The 20,512-nt window shown below is 43.7% G+C and overlaps 1 protein-coding gene across 1 annotated transcript; it reads left to right on the top strand.

The window, feature by feature from the left end:
* The first annotated feature begins 4,628 nt into the window (after window positions 1–4,628).
* On the top strand, window positions 4,629–20,274 carry SNTN (sentan, cilia apical structure protein). Its single transcript, XM_058723504.1, has 4 exons — window positions 4,629–4,738; window positions 6,724–6,758; window positions 14,104–14,243; window positions 19,094–20,274. Exons 1-4 carry the CDS (start codon window positions 4,629–4,631, stop codon window positions 19,250–19,252), a joined length of 444 nt encoding a protein of 147 aa, XP_058579487.1. The 3' UTR covers window positions 19,253–20,274.
* The last annotated feature ends 238 nt before the right edge of the window (window positions 20,275–20,512 follow it).

The following is a 20,512-nucleotide window of genomic DNA, read 5'->3' as shown; positions in this document are numbered from 1 at the left end:
AAGGGTAGCCACTATTTTCACTTCTATCGCCTGAAATTAGTTTTTCTTGTTCTTGAACTTCATATAAATGGAATCATACCGCGTATATGCTCTCTTGTGTGTCTGGCTTCTTTATTCAACATGTGGGTTTTGAAGTTTATACATGTTCTGGTGTATTTGAGTTTTTTGTTATTGATGAGTAGTAGTTCAAAGAGGATAACCAAACAGCCAGTAAGCATGAAAAGGTTCTCAAAATCATCACTTATCAAGGAAATGCAAATTACAACCACAAGTGACACCAGAATGAATGAAACTTAAGAAAGACTGGCCATGCCTCGTGTTGGTGAGGATATCACAAAACTGGAATTCACATATTACTGGTGGAAGTGGAAAATGCAGTGATCCTTTTTGGAAAAGTATCTAGCAGTTTCTAAGAAAATGAAACGTAATTTATTCTATGACCCAACAACTCTATTCCTAGATCTATACCCAAGAGATAGGAGTGCACGTGTACACAAAAATACTTATAGAAAAATTTTCATAGCAGCTTTTCTCATAATGACCCCAAAATGGAAACATCACAAATATCCAGATACCTAAGCTGTCCTATATTCAAATGAATCGTTTTTGAGGTCCTGTGGGCGAAACACGCCCTTCTTCCTTGTCCTCTCTTCCCTTACTGGGCATGACACCCTCTTCTTAGGGATTCCATTTCCTCCTCGGGTCCCCCTGAAAGCCAGGAGGGGGGCACTGGACACTCTGTACCTCCCAGGACCACGTATATGCCCAACTTTCCTTGGTGTATGTCCCATTCTAGATTCTGGGTCATACGGTAGTCTACAAATGTCCAATACCATAAACATTTCCTGAGTAGGATGCTAGACTCGGAGAGGAAGATACAAAGATTAAGATGTAGTCCCTGCTAAGCAGATGCTGGTTGAAAGTGTGATTCCTGGAGTCCGAAAGACCTTTTCTTGACTCCCAAACCCTGTTGTGTGCTCTTGGGCAAGCCCTGATCTCATCTGTGTGAGGCATCCACACAATGCAAACGATAATAATCATGCCACCAAAAGAGCTTTCTAAGAACTCCATGTGGAGGGCATAGGACAATGAGCCGCACTTAAGAAGTTTTAATTCAATGCTATTGATGGTGATGATGACCAAAATCTAATGAGGAGAAAAGATACACCATAACTAATTACAAACACAAAAGGTCAGAGGTGTTAGAGGTAAAAGGCGCTTTGGAGAATTAGAAGAGGCTAATTTGTGCTAGAAAAATTCTAGTACGGTTTCTCATAGGATTTAGAGAGCGCTAGATGTCAGCTTAGGAAACAAGGACTACAGCTCTAATTTTAATGATCAAATAGTGCAGTGAGAGGCAACATGATATAATAAAAAAAGCATTAGGCTTGAGCCCATACAGCCTTAGGCTTGAATCTAGGCTCACTCATTTATTAGCGGTAGGATTTTGAACAAGTCCTTTAACACCTCCAAGCTTGTGTTTCATCATTTGTAAATGATGACAACTCCTATTTCTAGTGGTTGTTGAGCAGAAAAAGAAATCTTTATCAAATGCCTGGCACAACACCAGTTACTCAAAGCATACACGTTAACAAACACATGAACTGAGTGAGGAACTCCGGGTCCTCCCACCCAGTTCCTCTTGGGGGAACGTTGGTGGTTCTTTCCCAAAAGAAAACATCACGACCAACCTGGTGGCATTTGCCTACAGCCGTGAGGTCATAAGAGACATAGAAAAATCTAGCAGTCCTTTCAGGCAGGAAAATGCACACCTATGTAAAAATTTTACATAATTCAAGAGACTGTCAGGCTCCCCAAAATGTGATTCACGGAGTTGCCGAGACTCCAGAGGCCCCAAATAACCTAGCACCAGAAAAAAAGGGTAAGCCAAACTGTCAAAGACCAGTCTCTTAGAACCTCACTCCCATCATCTGCTCTTTAAGATTGGCAGGATAAAAAGCAGGGCAGCGGACCAAGGTGGGAGAGCAAAACCCTCTTCTGTGACTACACTTCTTGCTCCCTTGAATAGTTTCACCAAACCCCAGCACCGTTACCGCTGTGCTGACCGTCCGCTGCCTGTGCCCCCTGAGCCCACGTGCAAGAGCCCCCGTGTCGTTCCCTTCGGGAAACGTCTTGTGCGCGGGTCAGTAAATGCACGTGGCATCATTTGTGAAACCCCTGCTGACCTGCCACACCTTTCCTTCCCCCCAAACTGGTACCTACCTCGGTACGTTCCTGTGACACCCTCCTATTGCCAAAGGGCCAGGTGGATTGAGGGACTTTTTGAATTTTTTTTTTTTTTTCCGGACAGTTTGGCCCTGTGTGTAAATAGTATGTTTCATGATGTTACGAGATTATGGTTTCAGAAAAATAATACATTCTCACCTGAACTGTCAGCAGATGCTGCCATGTCTTTCTGAGACCTGCCTTGTTGCTCCTCTTTCCTGTCCCCTCCCCTCCCCTCCTCCTCTTCTTTTTCTTGCTCATCTGCATCATCACGCTGCTTCTTGCCCATTTGTTTGTCCCTCTCTCCTATTCCATCTGGGCCCTCCTCTATGCCCCTGGAGACTAATTCCTGCAGACAGCCTCCCAGGCTCCCCGGCTTCCCGGGCTGGAGATCAGAGTGTAGGCTACTTCTTCCACACCCCTCCCTATTTTGCCTGATTTCTAGCCGTGGCTGCTTTCCCTCAACCACAGCGCTGTGAAGTGACCCTTGCTCTAGGAATCCCGCTGTCACTGGGCTCCACCATGCAATTCCTCTCCTTGCCCCTTCAGGACTAAGGGTGCCAACGGTCTCTTATTGTTGCCAGGCTCTCGGTGCGTCACCACCCATGCTTAGTTTCCTAACTCCACCCACTGGGTAATTCTTCCATGGGTGTCTCTTGGACCATCTGAGTTAGATTCCGTGTCCTGCCAGAACTCTGATGACACAGACCTCTCGAACGTCATCTCCGTGACCACGACTGGTCGGTTGCTCCTCACGTATCAGACACCGTGTTGACTGTTTCGCCAACATTCACTCATTCTGCCTTCACGACAACCCCGTGAGGAAAGTATTCTTTTATAGCTGGCAAAATGGACTTGGCAGTTTGAAAGATCTTGTTCATTCCAGACACCACTAGTAAGTGACAGAGTCAGAATTCCAACTCAGACCTTTTTACCGCGTAGCCTCTCTTCGACCACTACCAACAGTCCCCCCATCCAGCCCGTGTCGGAATCATCAGGAATATGTGTTACAGGTCCAGGTTCTGGGAAACCTACCCAGAGCTCTCTGTGAGGAAACCAGCTGTCAGTTTGAACTTGGGCAGTGAGGCTGGCTTGAAGTATCCTCTAATCCAATGGAGATCATTGCACAGGCTAACTGACAACGTGCGGAGAGAGCTGGCATTAAAACTCTGACCGGCGCGGGCAACAGTAATGACCGAGGCCAAATTCTCCGCCACCCTCCCACCTCCTAGTTTAAATGAAAAATGCTAAGAGAATTAGAGTTAAGAGGTAGACGGAAGAAGGAAGAGAAAGCCCATGAAGGGAAGCAAGTGATGAGAGAGTGACATGGCCTTATGGACACAGTGACCCGTGATGCAGTAGTAAGATAGCAATGTCCTGGAGCCAACTTGCAGCCTGGACAATGACTGTTCTTAGCTTCTGTTGAGATCTGTCTGCTCTCCCCCATCAGCTCGCCCGTGATCTAAATAATCATTGGTCGCTTCTTCCTCGAACCAGACCTATTTGGCCGAGCTGACACAACCCCTGTGTTTTTTGTTCTTTGGGTTTTTTGTTGTTTTTTGTTTTTTGTTTTTTGTTTTTTGTTTTTTAACAGAAAGAGCTCTAAGCTAACACAAGAGGAGTAGCCTTCCCACCGGTCTTCGTACATTTATACTGCCCACCTCTCTGTGCTATTCTTCACATACAAGCTACGGTGATTTTTTTCAAAATGTAAATCTAACTTTATTACCCTCCTTGCTTAAAAACCACAAACACTTTCCTGTCCTTGTGGCCTAGACTGAAAATCTCCTACCGTGGCCTCCCAGCTCCTGCATGGTTTTAACCACCATGCCTTCTCTTCTTCCTCAGGCAGGGCCTCACTCCCCACCAGCCTCTCCGGTCCAGCCACACTGGCCTTTCCTTTAGTCCCTCCTGATCACCACACTCCCCGCTGCCCCTGAGATTAGCACAGGCTATTCCTTCTGCCCACAATGCAGATCCTTTGACTTTTCATCTACTTAACTCCTACTCATCATCCAGCATCACTTCCCCTGGGACACCTCCCTGGTCTCCCTGGCTGATACCAATCTCCTAGCATCCTCTTGCATGGTAGTGTTCCCAGGTATGACTTTTTTGCATGATCACTTGATTAATATGTCTTTCCCACTAAGCTGTCTGAGATCAGGCTCCATGTCTGGTTTTGTTCACTGTTGTGTCCCCAGCACCTTGTAGAGTGCCTGGCCTATCGTAGGCACTCAAACGTTTGTTGAATGCATGAATGGTTTAATGTTTACATACAATAACACCAGCAAAAGGCTCTTCTAAAAGTGCCTTATATAGTTGTCATGGAGTGAATGACAATAGTAACAGTGGGCAAGTGACTGTTGCTTAGGAAGGACCAACACACAACAGGCAAGCAGAGTATGTGTGGCTGTATGCACAGTACCCAGGACCAAGCCCTCCACTTGGAAGGGGACCCCAGTCTTCCTGGAGCCCCAACATCCACTTTAGCGCCTAGGAAAATGCCCAAAAGGTCAGTGACGTGTGGCTCTCCTTTAATGAGTTTTATTTAAGCCTGCAGGTGCATTTCCCAAGAGATCCTGTCAACCTGATGGCCAAGAAATTGCGAATTTGGTGCTTATTACCCACCCCAATCCAGCTTTAAATTGAATTGGGGAAACAAAGGGAACAAATGTGCAGCCTTGATTGCAAACTGAAAAGATGATACAATCAACACAAATATCTTTGATTGCCTCTTGAGAAACATTTGTGAATCAAAACTAGCAATGATTTTAACTGTGGAACAAATACTTGCAGATTATCTGTGACAGAGGGAAATTGATTCATATCATTCAAATGTGTCAAACTATGGCCAATAAATGAAAAATAATCTTTCTCATGTAATTTTATTTAGCTGTCCTGTAGTTCAAAACACTCTCTTAAACACTTCACAAGTGCTCGGCAATATTCTGCTAGGTGGAGGTGGGAGGTAGGGAGGGGAAGATTTTTGAGATAAACTGCACAGCTCTTGCCCTCAAAGTTCTCACAGACTAATGGAGGAGATCATGACAATAGAAAATAACACAAGTCATGTTGCAAGTATACTATATGTATGCAAAGTAAAAAGATAGCACATTATATGAAGGGGATGATAAGGGTGCAAAATTTCTAGAAAACTAAGAGGAACTCACCAAGAAGACCATAAAAGGTGTAAAATATCAGAGTCCAGCTTCCTAATTTTACAAACAAGAAAAATGAGGCCCCCAAGGTGATGAGATCTTGACTAGTTAATGCCAAAACCAGATCTTCAACCCAAAAATTTTCTTTAAGGGGTTGTCTAAGATACAACCAAGTACTATTGTTCTTACTGGCTTTCTCAAAAGCCATTGGGGTTGAAATATGGAGCAAATTTTGATTTGCAACTTGTAAGGGAGTGCGATTCATCTTCCTGCCTCCTATCTGGCCCCTTATCCAATCTTTTTCTGATACATCAGGTGGAACAACTTCCCCAAATGCAAACGTGATCATGCCATTCCCTTCCTTCCCACTGCCCTTAGGATAACGCCCAGAGTCCTTCATAGGATTCAGCAGGCTCTGGCCCCGGCCCTTGACTGCAGCCTCCCCTTCCACCACCATCTGTATCCTTCTCCGGGTTCTAGCAACTCTGTGCTTCCTTTGGTTCTTTGATCATGGCCTGCCTTCTCCCATTTCAGAGCCTTAATGCACATTGTTTCCTCTGCCTGGAACACTCTTCCTCCTTCTTCACCTACTGCTCAGATAAAATGCCATTACTCGGACCTGTAGACTGGGTTAGTTCTTCCCTGCCCTCTGTAAATGCTCTGCCAGTCCTCTGTATTGAATTACGTGTTTGAAGTCTGCTTTCTGCACTAGACTTTAGGCCCCAAGAGTGCAGGAACATGTCTCCGTCATTCATGATGTATCCTCTCCCTCCAACAGAGGACCTAGACTCTTCGGTAGGCTCAGCTCCTGGGGCACATAAATAAACTCCAAATCCTTAGTGTTTTATGGAACAAGAAGTTATTTTCTTTTTCTTTCTCATGTGACAGTCCGGAGTGGGGATTCCAGGTTTGTGGCAGACTGACTCCATGTAGCCTTGTAGGGACCCAGGATAAGGATGCTTGTGGTTTCAACATGTGGGTTCCAAGGTGTCCTTGATAATTTCTGTGTTAGTCAGCTGTAAATAAGAGAGAACAGAGAAGAGCTCACATGAAAGGTGATCACTCTTTTCTACTCCTTTCCCATTGGAGGGAATTTAATCATGTGGTTACATGAACGCAAGAAAGACCAGGATGTGTGGGCGAGGCACGTTTAAGCACTTCTTTCCTATGTGGCCAGGAGGAAATGGAGTTTGCAAGACAGATGGCTGCTGCACTAGAAGGTTCAGTGAAAGCTTACTGAAAATAAGTTGATTTTTAAATCACTGTATTGCTTTACTTTCAACGCAGAGATGAATACCCAGTCTCCAAAATCCTTATGTTTCTTTCATTTTGTTGGCAGCATTTCAGTATCCAAACAACTGGCTTCAGTGAAAGGTAAGACATGGAGTGACTGGGATGTGTGTATTTCCCCTCTACCATGACAGTGCACCGGGAGTTAAAAAGAACAGGACAGCAAAGGATGCCAGAAATGTAAGAGACCTCGTGGACAAATCATCAAATACCCATGTTTATAGAACTCTTTTGAGAACTGAAGTCCAGTGATAGGAATTAGTTTGCCCCAAGTTAGTCCATTAAAGGCCAAGCTGAAAGCATGGATCCCATGACTCCTAATTCAGTGTTCTTCCCACACGCGCAGTTGCCTGTCTATGGGTAGCATCCTCCGGAGCAAGACCATCCAGAGCAAGACCATCAATATCTAACTCGTGAATGGTCATTGGAACTCAGAATGCAAACAACCCCCAACTGCCCCTTGTTGGTCGAGTGAAAACTGTTGCCAACTCTCAAAATAGAAATATTTACACTCAGAATTCAACTTTATAGGTAAAATATCTTTAGAACTAACATATTGTTCTTTCTGTGGTAATATTAAGAAAAAACCCCACTCATATACTTGGCATTATCTTATTCCAAAATCTGTGGCTTTAAAATGTTCACAGAATAACAAGCATAAACTTGGATATGACTATATTGAAACTTTTTCTTCCTAAACGGCTGGCCAACGTCTCCAAAGGAGACTTGGTATTTTTACTTAAATAAATCTCCATCTTGATGGAACAATTGTTTTTATACTATGACAACAGAAAACCTATTCTGTTTTACAATATACACAATTTCGGACACTCGTGATAATTGTCCCGCATTTCTAATACAACTTATCCCTTCTAGGAAGTTGAGGGGAGTAGTAACTCTCCATCACCCTCACTGCCCCTGAACACACACACACGTGTGCACCACTCTTAGCACCAGATTCCTAGCATTGGACCATTGGGCCACATTTATTCCCATGTCCTAAAAAAACACAGGATAAACATGGCTCAACTTCCCAGAATGTGTTTTATTCAATGCAAGTAGTTCTAAACGTTATCCATTGAAATAAGGCAGGGATAGAGGATGAAGTAGAGGTGAGAACCCACATTTTCTCTGCTGGCTACTTGGGCGTATGCCCTTGACCTCTTGAGGGTGGGAGTGGGGGACGAGTACATCTCTGCCTCTAGCATCCAAAGCAGTTTTGTGGCAGAAAAGTTTGAGAAGCACTAGAGTATTGGGAAAACTACTGACCTAGACAGGAAAAAAAGAGACCCAGTTTTTATTCTTGCCGCATACTACCTGTGTGAACTTGGACAGACGACTTCTCTCCCATGGGTCTCCATTGCTCCATTTGCAAAACTAACTGCTACTAGGAAAAGTTCTAAAATGAGGGGATTCTGACACCTTGCTGTACTGAGAGTTGTGTTCCTATTACACTAATGTGTCAGGTACTTGCTAGATCCAGGGTTTAGATCTGTGTCCCACGTTCCACAGCAGGTGAGGAGAAAGAGGCAGAGGCTGGCCCTGAAGTTCCAGTCAGCTCAGTCCAACACACGTACACTAAGGCCCACAACACTCCAGGGCCTGGGAATGAGCGTACAGATAAATAAAATGTAGTAACTGCCCTTGGGAGTGTGCAGTCTAGAACTGTTCCGTCCAATAGAGCAGCCACTAGGCACATGAAGGTACTGAGCACTGAAATGTGTGTAATAGATAAGTCAGATTTAAGAGACTTAATATAAAACAAAATGGAGCCTGTTTCAATAATTTGCTTAGATGGATTACATATTGAAATGATATTTAAAAAAAAATTTTTTTAATGTTTCTTTTTGAGAGAGAGACAGAGACAGAGCGTGAGCAGGGGAGGGGCAGAGAGAGAGAGGGAGACACAGAATTGGAAGCGGGCTCCAGGCTCTGTGTTGTCAGCACAGAGCCTGACGTGGGGCTCAAACTCACCACATCATGCCCTGAGCCAAAGTCAGACACTTAACCGACTGACCCACCCAGGCGTCCCAAGTGATAATATTTTTAATACACTGGGTTAAATAAAATGTGTTATGAAAATAATTTTGTATGTTTCCTTTTACTCTCTTAATGTGGCTACCAGAAATGTTTAGATTATCATTACGGCTCACATTACATTTCTCTTGGACAGCACTGACCTAGAAGGAAATTTAGATAGCTGAAGAGTGTTCTAGTGTGAGGGTTATGATAAATGTATGTCTGGGGAAATCGAGAAGCCTAGAAGAGGGACCTGTTGCCCAATCTGGGGGTGTCAGAAAGAGTCGTACAGAATACACTGCCTGAAAAACAATATCTAAAGGCAGTGTGCATCATGGGGAGGGACCAGACTGTGTGACCTCGAGCAAGCTACCTAACCTTGCTGTGCCTCAGTTTTCTCCTCTATAGAGTGGGGATGATACGGGAACCTACCTACGAAGGCTGATGTAAGAATTAAGTGAGTTGAACCCTGTATATCCTACAGAGGAGGGGCTGACACGTAGAATACCAGCTCCATAATCATTCGTTTACAACTGTCCTCCAGAACACAAGCACCAGAAAACTTAGAATGTCTCCACTGCTGTTGTTCACGGTTCTATCCCCAGAAGTAAGACAGAGCCTGGTAATAAATATTTGCCAAAAAGTACTTGTTGGGAGAACAGAGTGAGTAAGGGGACTACACACAGTTTAGTATTATCAAAGCGTAAGAAGCGATGTCGGAAATAACAGGAGAGGTCGACATGAAGTACCTGGTTTAACACCCTCTCCGATACACCCCTTCCAGAGGCAAGAAAGCTGATAAAAGACGCCAAAAGAGAAACATCAAGCCCTTGCATTTTTATTAGGACTTAGCCCTTTACAATATGCTTTCACATATTTGCTCACAACTCTGTGAGGCAAACAGGAATTAAAAGGCAACACGCTGGGTTTAGTAAGGGAAGAACCCAGCCATAAAAACAGAAAAACAAAACATCTCGCAAAGTATCATCGGTGTTGGTAAGATAACCAGAGTGCCTTGTTAACTTTCATATGTGATGTTTTCTAGTTCAGTTTTTACCATGAACATATGCTATTTTATAGTCAGGACAAAAACTGCCTGCCGGGTTCAAACGAATGGAGGAGAAGGAAAAAGGAGTTGGCTAGTCCAGATGAAGTCCCCATCTAGAAGGCAGCCAGACGTCGAGTTCCTCGAAGGGTTGGAAAATGTCTGGTTCCACAGCCTCCACGGAGGTGGCCTTATAAAGAGATACTCCAAAGTGGCAGATCTTTCTGTGGTCTTTGAAATCAGACTTTCAAATGTTTCCTCTGCCGCTTCTGAGCGATGTGACCTTAAAACTCTTAATCTCGGGGCACCTGGGTGGCGCAGTCCGTTAAGCGTCCGACTTCAGCCAGGTCACGATCTCGCGGTCCGTGAGTTCGAGCCCCACGTCGGGCTCTGTGCTGGCAGCTCAGAGCCTGGAGCCTGTTTCCGATTCTGTGTCTCCCTCTCTCTCTGCCCCTCCCCCGTTCATGCTCTGTCTCTCTCTGTCCCCCCCCCAAAAAAAAAAAAAAAAGTCGAAAAAAAAAATTAAAAAAAAAAAAAACTCTTAATCTCTCCATGTGTCAGTTTCCAATATGTAAAATTGAGACACAAATCACACTTACCTCTGTGGGTTTTACTAAGCATTAAATAAGATTATGTGTGAAAGGCACCTGGCACGCAATAAACAAGGAGGGTGTCTGTCATTATTTGCAAGCCCACTCCAGACTGGAAATACACCCCTTCCTCACCAGAAAGAGCAGAGAATAGAGCAGCTCATACTAAAGCCTTCTCTAATTTATTCTTGGTTATTAATTAATGAATCAACTGGTCAAAATTACAGAAGGAATGTTTACCTCTTAAGGAATTAAGGTATTTCCTCTAAGCAATTTGCTTCTTAAAGACAGAATAAACGGAGTCTATTTTTTGGCCACTTAAGTTCAAGGTTACCGCCATATAGCGTCCCACCTCCTCAAGCACACACCCCAGGAAAGACAGACCCAAGCTAGAGGAATATGCTCATCTCCATGTATTTCGACGAGCCGCAGAGTGTTGGGTAATCGAGAAGCATCTCAATTCTGACTGTGGGTGTCAGGGATGCGACAGAGGTGAAGGGAAGAGATGGCTAAGGATGGGGGAGAGGGGGAGAAAAAGCTAACAATAAAATCCAAAGAAGCAGGGAATGTTCTGAGGTTGGCATTCTAGGCTAGATGGAGGCCCAGCCACTGGGTGAGCAGACAGAAGTGGGAAATGTCAAGCAGAATCATAGGCAGGTAAGACTGAGCATCGGGAACGAGGGAAGAAATCAGGGACTAAGAAGCTAAGGACATAGATTTGGCAGACACTCACTCCATGAATATATGTGAAGCATGTACCATTTGCCAGGCATTTTTCTAAAGATTCCAGGTGCCACAGAGCAGAAGACAGGCAGAAAAAAAAAAAAAATCTCTGCAGGAGGCTTATGTTTTTGACCAGGATTCAAATTCAAGCTCTGCCACTTACTAGTGGTGGGTCCCCAGCAAGGTCACATCCTTGCTTCATCTGTAAAGTGCTATGACGATGGAGATACATACTGTGTTCCTGAACTGGAAGAGTTGACACAGTAAATACAGCAATTCTCGTCAAATTTCTGCTAAAGCTTGAGCGCCCGGGTGGCTCAGTCGGTTAAGCGTCAGACTCTTGGTTTCATCCCAGGTCACGATCTCACGGTTCATGAGGTCAAGCCCCACATTCAGCTCTGTGCTGACAGCATGGAGCCTGTTTGAGATTCTCTCTCTCCTGTCTCTCTGCCCCTCCCTGAGCACTCTCCGTCTCTCTCTAAATAAATAAACTTAAAAAAAATTCTCTTAAGGCTTACTGCAAGTCGTAAATAATATACATGGAAAGCCCTAAAATAGCTAAAATAATTTTGAAAAAGAAGAAAGTGGGGGACTCACTCTCCTCCATATTAAGGCTTACTATATGTCTACTGGAATCAAAGAAATGCGATGTTGACAGAGGGACAGATGTACAGATCAATGAAACAGAACGGGAAACCCAGACACTGACCCATACAAATATGCCCAACTGATGTTTGACAAAGATGCGAGGCAAATCAACAAAGGAAGTATAGCATTTTCAACACCAGCTGCGGAAAGCAACTGGTCCTCCGCCGGTTAAAAACCTGAACCTCCACCTAAGCCTTACACCTTCTAGAAACATGAACTCAGAATGGGCCATGGATTTAAATGTAGACCATACAATGACAAAACTTTTAACTTTACATAGGACAACTCTTTCAGAAGAGGAAACATTGATAAATCAGACTTGATAAAAATTGGAAACAATTCCTCCACAAAAGATCTCAAAGGATTAAAAACCCAACAGTTTATGAACTGGGAGAAAATGTTTGCAAAGAAAAGTCTGATGCCTTTCTATGGGCTGTAAGCTCTCCATGGTCTTGTTCTCCTTTCTTAACCAAACCTCCTTCTTCTAGGTTTCAGTCACAGCCGTCTCCTTTCAGCTCTCCCGATGTGCCACACTCCTTCTAATCCGAGCCCTCGCTATTCTGCTTGAGCTTGGGACATTCGGCACAACCCTAATCCTAGCCTGACTACCCCACCCACCCCAACCCTTTTACATGGCAGGATCCCTCTCATCCATTAGGTCTTAACTTAAATGTTCATCTACTCACAGAGACATCCAAGACCAGCTATCTAAGTAGTCTTCCTCCCAGATGTAATTTTTTTTTAATGTTTTATTCATTTCTTGAGGGAGAGAGAGAGACAGAGCATGAGTGGGGGAGGGGCAGAGAGAGAGAGAGACACGAATCTGAAGCAGGCTCCAGGTCCTAAACTGCCAGCACAGAGGGGCTTGAACTCACAAAAGGTGACCCGAGCCATAGTCAGATGCTTAACCAAGTGAACCACCCAGCCACTCCCCCAGATGTATTTTTTAAATTTTTTCCTGTTTCTGTGCCTTTTTTGCCTCATACATCACGAGCTGTAAATCCATGTTATATATGTATATAGAGAAATAATTATTGAATGTATATAAAAGCAAATACATGCATAAGCACTTATCTTATTGATTATTACTTATTATCTCATTAGATTGTAAAGTATATTGTAAAAGAGCAGAGGCCACATCTGGGTACTGAGTGGGAAAATATTAGAAATATAGTGGGTGCTCAATACAAAAGTTGTGTTATTCTGTCTGATCATCATTCTTTGTATAAACAATTGTTGCATAGTACCTGGGTTAAAAATGGTAGGATTTTGTTTTTCTTTTCTTCTTACTCATTCATTAGATGGCATGTCCTAGCACCTACTATATAGCAGGAATTTGTGTTGGTCACTGGGAATACAGTGATGAAGAAAGATATGATTCCCTGGCCTCACAGGGCTTGCAATGTAGTTTAGAAGAAAGGCCATTAAAAATGCAGTAACTGGGGCCCTGGGTGGCTCAGTCAGTTCAGCATCCTACTTCAGCTCGGGTCATGATCTCGTAGTTTGTGGGTTTGAGCCCCGCGTCGGGCTCTGTGCTAACAGTTCGGAGACTGGAGCCTGCTTCGGATTCTGTGTCTCCCTCTCTCTCTCTCTCTCTGCCTCTCCCCTACTCATGCTCTGTGTGCGTGTGTGTCTCTCTCAAGAATAAATATTTAAAAAGGTTTTTTTTTTTTTTAATACGGTAACTATAACATGAGAGAAGTTCTATAATAGAGGATGTGTTAGAGCCTCAGAGGACAGAGAACATACAAATTTTTTTTGCTATACCTTGTGTAGTTCTCAGTGTCCACTGGGTGCTACCCACTAGAAAGGAATGAGTTAGCATCGCCCTTTCAAGGAGTTTAAACCAGAGAAACCAGCTGGGAAATCAGTATGTTTGAGGCCTTAGGTCAAAGAGGTCCCTTATCCATCATGATATCAAAGAGCTTGTTTCAAATGCTATTCTCCTTTATCACACTGGCCTGAAGTGATGATTTGATTGACATCGAATATAAACTCCACAAGAGCAGGACTCTGTCTTACTCACTGTGGTACCCTCAGTGCCAGGGACTGAGCCTAGCGCCAAGCAGGTACCCTTTAAATATTTTGCAGATCAAAAAGCCAACTGTGAGAGAGGTGAGGTGTTTTCCCAAGGTCACATGACAAGCAGGTGGTAAATCTTATCCTGATTCTACTAATTGTTATTGCTCCTGAAGGAACTTTTGTTTCAATTATTTAAGGACCTGGTGTCAGATGTCCCTACATCCCACTCCCAGATAGGGGGCAAAGAGTCCAAAGGCAGGGCCACATTGACATACATCTTCCAACCCTGCTCATCCCAGTTCCCTCGGAAAATACAACCCTGTGTCTGGGGAAGAACCATTTCTAACCTAGACTACATCATTGTACGTTTCTTCCCTCACAGCTCTCAGGAAGCGCTCAGATCTGGAAAAGGCCATTGCTACCATTGCTCTGATTTTCAGAAACTCTTCTGACCCTGATGGTAAACTTGGAAAAGCTACTGCCAAAAATCTGCTGCAAACCCAATTTAGGAATTTCACGGAGGTGAGAAAATGAACAGGCATGAAGAAACGGGGGCCACGCCAAACTGGGTGGCCCAAAGAGCCAACAACTCCAGCGAAAGGGCCCTATTGTTTCATTCAACAAATGTTTAATGAACACCTACCGTTTGCCAGGAAGCGAACTGAGCACTGAAGTTAATGCAGTGAACAAGCTAAAACTCCAGCAGAGTAGAGGGGTGCCTGGGTGGTTCAGTTGGCTAAGCGTGGAACTCTTGATTTTAGCTCAGGTCATGATCTCATGGTTTTGTGAGTTCAAGTCCCATAGCAGGTTCTGTGCGGGTAGTGCAGACCCTGCTTGGGATTCTCTGTCTCTCCCTCTCTCTCTGCCCATCCCCCACTCATGCTGTTTCTCTCTCTCTCTCTCAAAATAAATAAGCTTCAAAAAAAACTTAGCAGAGTAGAGAGAGATGCTGAAAAGGTCATTAGAAATATGCAAATAACCATGAAACAGTATGGCATGCATCGAAAGAGTAAAACAGAGGGACCATCTTGGGGCAGTCAGTCAAAGAAGCTCTCCTGGAAAATAAAGGTATAGCTGAGATCTGAAGAGTGAGCAAGAGTTAGTTTTGCAAGAGAGGAGGGTGGGCACTGAGAACGTAGCATTCCAAGCAGAGGCAATGGCATATGCAAATCCTGTAAGGCAGGTCAAAGATCTGGGAGAGCCGAGAAGGGAAAGGAAAGTAGGAAGCACTAGGCGATGAGCCTGAGAAGGTGGAGAGAAGCAAAATTACAAAGGCATAGCCTGAGAGCAGGAGGAAGCCAGGAATGTTTCTAAATCAAGGGTGAAGAAATTACATCACCTGCAGATGGGATTGGGGTAGGGGTCCGGGTGGGGGTGGGACAAAGAAAGAGTGTCTGTGAGGAAGCACTCCAAACAGAGGCCAATGATGACGGGACTAGGGTGCTGAACAGGAGAGACATCTGGAAGGTGGAATGAACAGGATCCGATAATTGACTGGCTATAGGGTTGAAGGACAGGAAGAGCAAATTATGACACCCCAGTTTCCGACTGTGGGAAGAAATGGGTGGTGGCCTCATTTCCAGAGAAGTCAAAGATTGGGGAATAAGCATATTTGAGGTGAGGTGGGGTGGGAGGAGAAATGATGAGTTCCATCAGAATTTGTCAATTTTAAGATGTCCATGAAACATTCCGGAGGAGAAACAGAGCAACAGGACATATGACTTGGGAGGTCAGAATAGAGATTTGTGTTCGCAATTCAGAAGTCAGAGTTAGCAGTAGATGAACAGTCACTGACCTGAAGGGAGTGACCTAAATTACCTAGAGGCGTATTTTCCAACCTTCAGTCATTTGAATACCTCCTTCAATATCTTTCCCATATCTGCCTAGAGTCTGTATTATAATTCACTTAGAACTTTTCTTCTTTAAGTTAACTTTCTTTTTAAATAAATTTATTTTATAAGAATACTTTATCACTGAGGCACCTGGGGGGCCCAGTCGGTTAAGCACCCGACTCTTCATTTGGGCTCAGGTGATGATCTCACGGTTCGTGATTTTGAGCCCCGCATTGGGCTCTGCAGTCAGGGCACTGCCTGCTTGGGATTCTCTCTCTCTCTCTCTCCCTCTCTTCCTGCCCCACCTGCTGTCTGTCTGTCTGTGTGTCTCTCTCTCTCAGTAAATAAACTTAGAATTATCTCTTTTTAATAACATTACTATTCTAAGTGTTAATTCAATGGGTAAGAGTGGAAGGTAGTAAAAGAATAGATGACTACTAACTTGTATTTAATATTTCATCCTGCCTCGCCTAAAACTGCGTTACACTCTACAAGCATACTTAGGGAAATGCTGGCTGAGGGGACATGCATAAGAAGAAAAGAGGGGTTCGTACAGAGTCTAGACCACCAATATTAGTAGGTAGAGCAAGAAAAAGACTTAAAGCAGTCTCTAAAGTTCTATGGGTGTTCGGAGATACTACGAAAATAAGTACTATAATTCCATGAAAATATAAATGTATTGGCTCTAGCATATGACAGTTACATCTGGTGTCATCCACTGGGGGAAGGTGGGCCAAGGGGACGACTTCCTGTGAATCTTGGATTATTTCAAAAGACTGTGTGAGAAATCGACTTTTTTTTTAATTCCACAAATAAAGTGATTTTATAAAAACTCAATTTCATTAGAACAGAGAATAGAATGTGGTTCCCAGGGGGAGGGGGAGGAGGAAGTGAACTGATAGAGGTCAAAGGGTACATATTTTCTTGCTTTCTTTTTTTTTTTAATTTTATTTATTTTGAGAGAGAGACAGCGAGCGGGGTAGGGGCAGGGAGAGGGAGAGAGAATCCCAAGCAGCAGCCGTGCTGTCAGTGCAGAGCCCATTTTGGGGCTCAAACTCGCGAACCATGAGATTATGACCCAAGCCAAGCTCAAGGGTCATTTAACCGACTGAGCCATCCAGGCTCCCAAAGAGTACACATTTTCAATTTCAGGAAGAATAAGTATTATTTGTATGATTATTTGATTTTTTTTTTTAAGAAAAATCTTTGTAGCCAGAAGTATCAGGCAAGAATTTGCCAAGCGGTAAAAAGTTCTGGGGAGCCTTTAAGGAAAGCGTGGGTGAAGAAATCCTATAACACTTGCCTACATCAGAGGCCAAACGAGATGACACGTTCTAGAGAGAAAAAGGCCTCATACTTGGTGGCTGGGCAGATCTTCAGGGAGCTTTTCACATGTATGAAAATGAGGACCTAGTGGATGGTCATCCTGATGTACAATCGCACCACCTACCCCTCCCCACCCCATGTAAGGGGACAGTTCCCAGGCCCCCGTGGATGCCTGAGACCACAGACAGTACAGAAGCCTCTCTAGACTGCTTTTCCTTATGCACACACCTATGATAAAGTTCCATTTATAAATGAGATGCAGTAAGAGACTCCTAACAATAATAATAAAATAGAACAATGACAGTATACTCTAGTAGAAGTTACGTGAACGTGGTCTCTCTCTCAAAATACCTTATCGTACTGTACTCACCCTTCCGGTGGGCATGTGAGATGATAAGATGCCACGTGACTGAGAGGAAGGGAGGTAAATGACGTAAGCACTGCCACGTCAACTTAGGCTTCCATTGACCTTCTGATGATCATCAGAAGGAGAATGGTTGCTTCCAAATCCCAGTTGACCCAGGCAACTCGAACTGTGGAAAGAGAAACCTCGGACCAGGGGGTTCCTGCTGTAATTCACCATCCCCTCTGAGAACAGCCAAGGGTAAAAGAAAGAGCCAAATCATGTCCCTCAGTGTAGATTAAACTTGAAAGAGGCAGACAATTTCTGGATCTCTGGCAGCAGACCTATCCAGGCCTCATGTGAAGTCCTGCTCTCTGCTCAAGATGACAGAAAGCAGAAGCCATATTTCAGGGGACTCTAGGACATTCTCAGTATTAATAGTGGTAACTTAACTTTAAGGAGCAAACATGGAGAGTAATGTCAGGACGCTGCCTTGGACCTAGCACCCAGCTCTGTGAGACTCCTCAGGGCAGGTAGGGGCACACACATCAACAGCAAAAGACCGCAGCCCCTTAATGACTAACTGGGCTTTGTCCTACATCCCTATGTGGAGCTCTCTGGTTAACTGAGATGGCACTTTGGGCTGAGGCCTGGGTTCTGAGAGGAACATCTCCTTTCTCACAAGCCTAACATAATTTGGGGGGATCTTAACACTCTATAGTCAGTCAGATAAAATAAAACTGAGCATTTATACGCACTGATAAGAAGATACAGAAACAAGATGGCTGATCAGGCCCCAAGAGAGCTACCTGGGCCAGCTCCCAGGTACTTAAAATACATAGAGAAAAAAGAGAGAAGATCTACAGCCACCTCTGACCTTTGAGCAGTGTATCCTTCCACTAGTAAGTAGTCCTGTCTCTGCCGTGGGCCCCACCATGTCCACAGAGCACTCAGCTGTCATGGAGCAAGGCAGGGGAAACTCTTTTTGCCTTCACTGTTAGGTGTGACCTCTTGAGGACAACCAGCCTGGAGAGACAAGAATGGTCTAGTCGGTAAGAGGAATGTATCATCATTCCTAAAGTGCTTTAGTCGTTGCTGTGATGGCTTTTTACAGCTAGCACATGGCTGAGCATTTGGGGTTGAACTAAATGCAAACACAGCCCAGAATACCAGAGAATCAAACGACCTTAATGTTGTTAATGCCACTTGGGAGGATATTTCACAGGCTGTGGTTGGAAACTAAAAAGCCTCTTCGTGGATGTACTACTCACATGTTTCCCCTCAATCTATTTAGGAGGACTATGGACTTGGGTGTGATTTGTGATGACACTGAACGCTGGACAATTTTCCAAAGCACAGATTTTTCTATGAGCATTTTTTAATTTCATATTTCTGGATGATCTTATTGTTCATTAGAACACGGAGTGAATACCTCTCATAACAGAGATTATATGTTGAAATTGTGAAAAATGTAACATATCTGTGCTTCTAGAGAGGCAGATGGTTAGTAGTTAAGAGTGTGGGCTCCAGAATCAGGCGGCCAAGACCATGAACTCTAGCTTCACACCAATAGCTGCCTAGGTTAGGGCAAGTGACTTAATTCTCACTGAGTCTTTTGATGCTCATCTGTTAAGTGGGGATAATAGTCATATATTCATAAGGTCACTGTGGAAATTCGGTGAAATAACCCATGAAAAGATTTAACACAGTGCCCCACTGGTAGCCCTGGTAACAACTTGACATCATATTGTTACTACCGTGTTATGCCATGTTACAAGAACATGTTAATAACATGTTTCTTAATTGCTTGTTATCTGTAAAATCAAGGTGGCACAATGAATTCGGTTTTTACTTATTCTTTATTCTCACAGGGACAAGAAACAAAACCAAAATACAAAGACCTCCTTTCTGAACTCGACGAGCACACTGAAAATAAGCTTGATTTTGAGGATTTCATGATTTTGCTCTTAAGCATCACTGTAACTTCAGAGTTGCTACAAAATATATGGAGTGTAAAAATCATGAAGTAAACAGCTTTAAAAATACAATCAGAGCACCTGGGTGGCTCAGTTGGTTAAGCGTTCCACTTCAGCTTGGGTCATGCTCTTGCAATTCACGAGTTCGAGCCCTGCGTTAGGCTCTGTGCTGATGGCTCAGAGCCTGGAGCCTGCTTTGGATTCTGTCTCCCTCGCTCTCTGCCCCTCCCCTACTCATGCTCTGTCTCTCTCTCTCTCTCTCTCTCTCTCTCTCTCTCTCTCAAAAATGAATAAACATTTAAAAAAAATTAAATATGCAAGTAAACAAAATAATGGCAGTAGACTGTTAAATGACTGAAGACTTTTCCATTTTATTTTTAGCTAATTGAGCAATTAATCCCATGAATCTGGGATTGCCTGGGATGGTTCTGATTGCTAATATTTAGACCCAATAACTCCAAAAGTGCCTGCATACTCTCCAGGAATGTTTGAATGATCTAGTCTCTGGGTGCTTTACAATAGGATACATTTGATACCACTGGGTACCAAATTGCTTTTGCTTAGTCAGTAGTGACTTAGAGCATCTTCCTTATAGTCTTTGAGTTATCACTTAATGAATGAATGAATGTTTGTTCAGCCTTTTCTGGATGGTACTGAGGATACAGTAACGCCCTAGCTACATACTCTCTGCCCTCAGACATGCCTGCAGAAGTCTAGCAGAAGAGGTAGATATTTAACAATGGATGTCAATTGCATATACACTATAATTATAAGGGCACCAGGATGCTAGAAGTGTTTATCACATTACCTGAGCTTAAAGGTCAGAGAAGCTTTACTGCAAAAGGCGAAACTACATGAGGGAAAAAAAAAAAGATCAGTGGATGCCAAAACTGTGGGCGGGAAATGGAGTTGTCCACGAACGGGCACAAGGGAACTTTTGGGGGGGAATGGCAATGTTTTATATCTCGATTGTGGTGGTGGTTACATGACTGCCTACATTTGTCAAACTCTTAAAACTGTATGCTACAAAGGGTAATTTTGATATATGTGAATTATACCTAAATAAACATAAAATCCCAACATCCCAATATCCTTGTAATCTGTGTGTCAACTTTTTATTGTCAACCAGCAACTTTTTGAGAAAAGCTTCTAAAAGTGTGTTTCAAGGACCCACATCCCCTATGTCCATGCCTGTGTTCTTGAGTTTAAATTACACACACACACGCACGCACACACACAGGTCAATGCCTGAGCCTTTGAGACAGACTTTCACAAAAACTTCTACTCATTGTAAAATTATTGTAACTTCAAAAG

Source organism: Neofelis nebulosa, chromosome 4 (genome assembly GCF_028018385.1).
Source record: "Neofelis nebulosa isolate mNeoNeb1 chromosome 4, mNeoNeb1.pri, whole genome shotgun sequence".
NCBI lineage: Eukaryota > Metazoa > Chordata > Mammalia > Carnivora > Felidae > Neofelis > Neofelis nebulosa.
Note: the sequence above shows the minus strand (reverse complement) of the source record. Positions and strands in the feature narration are given on the sequence as shown.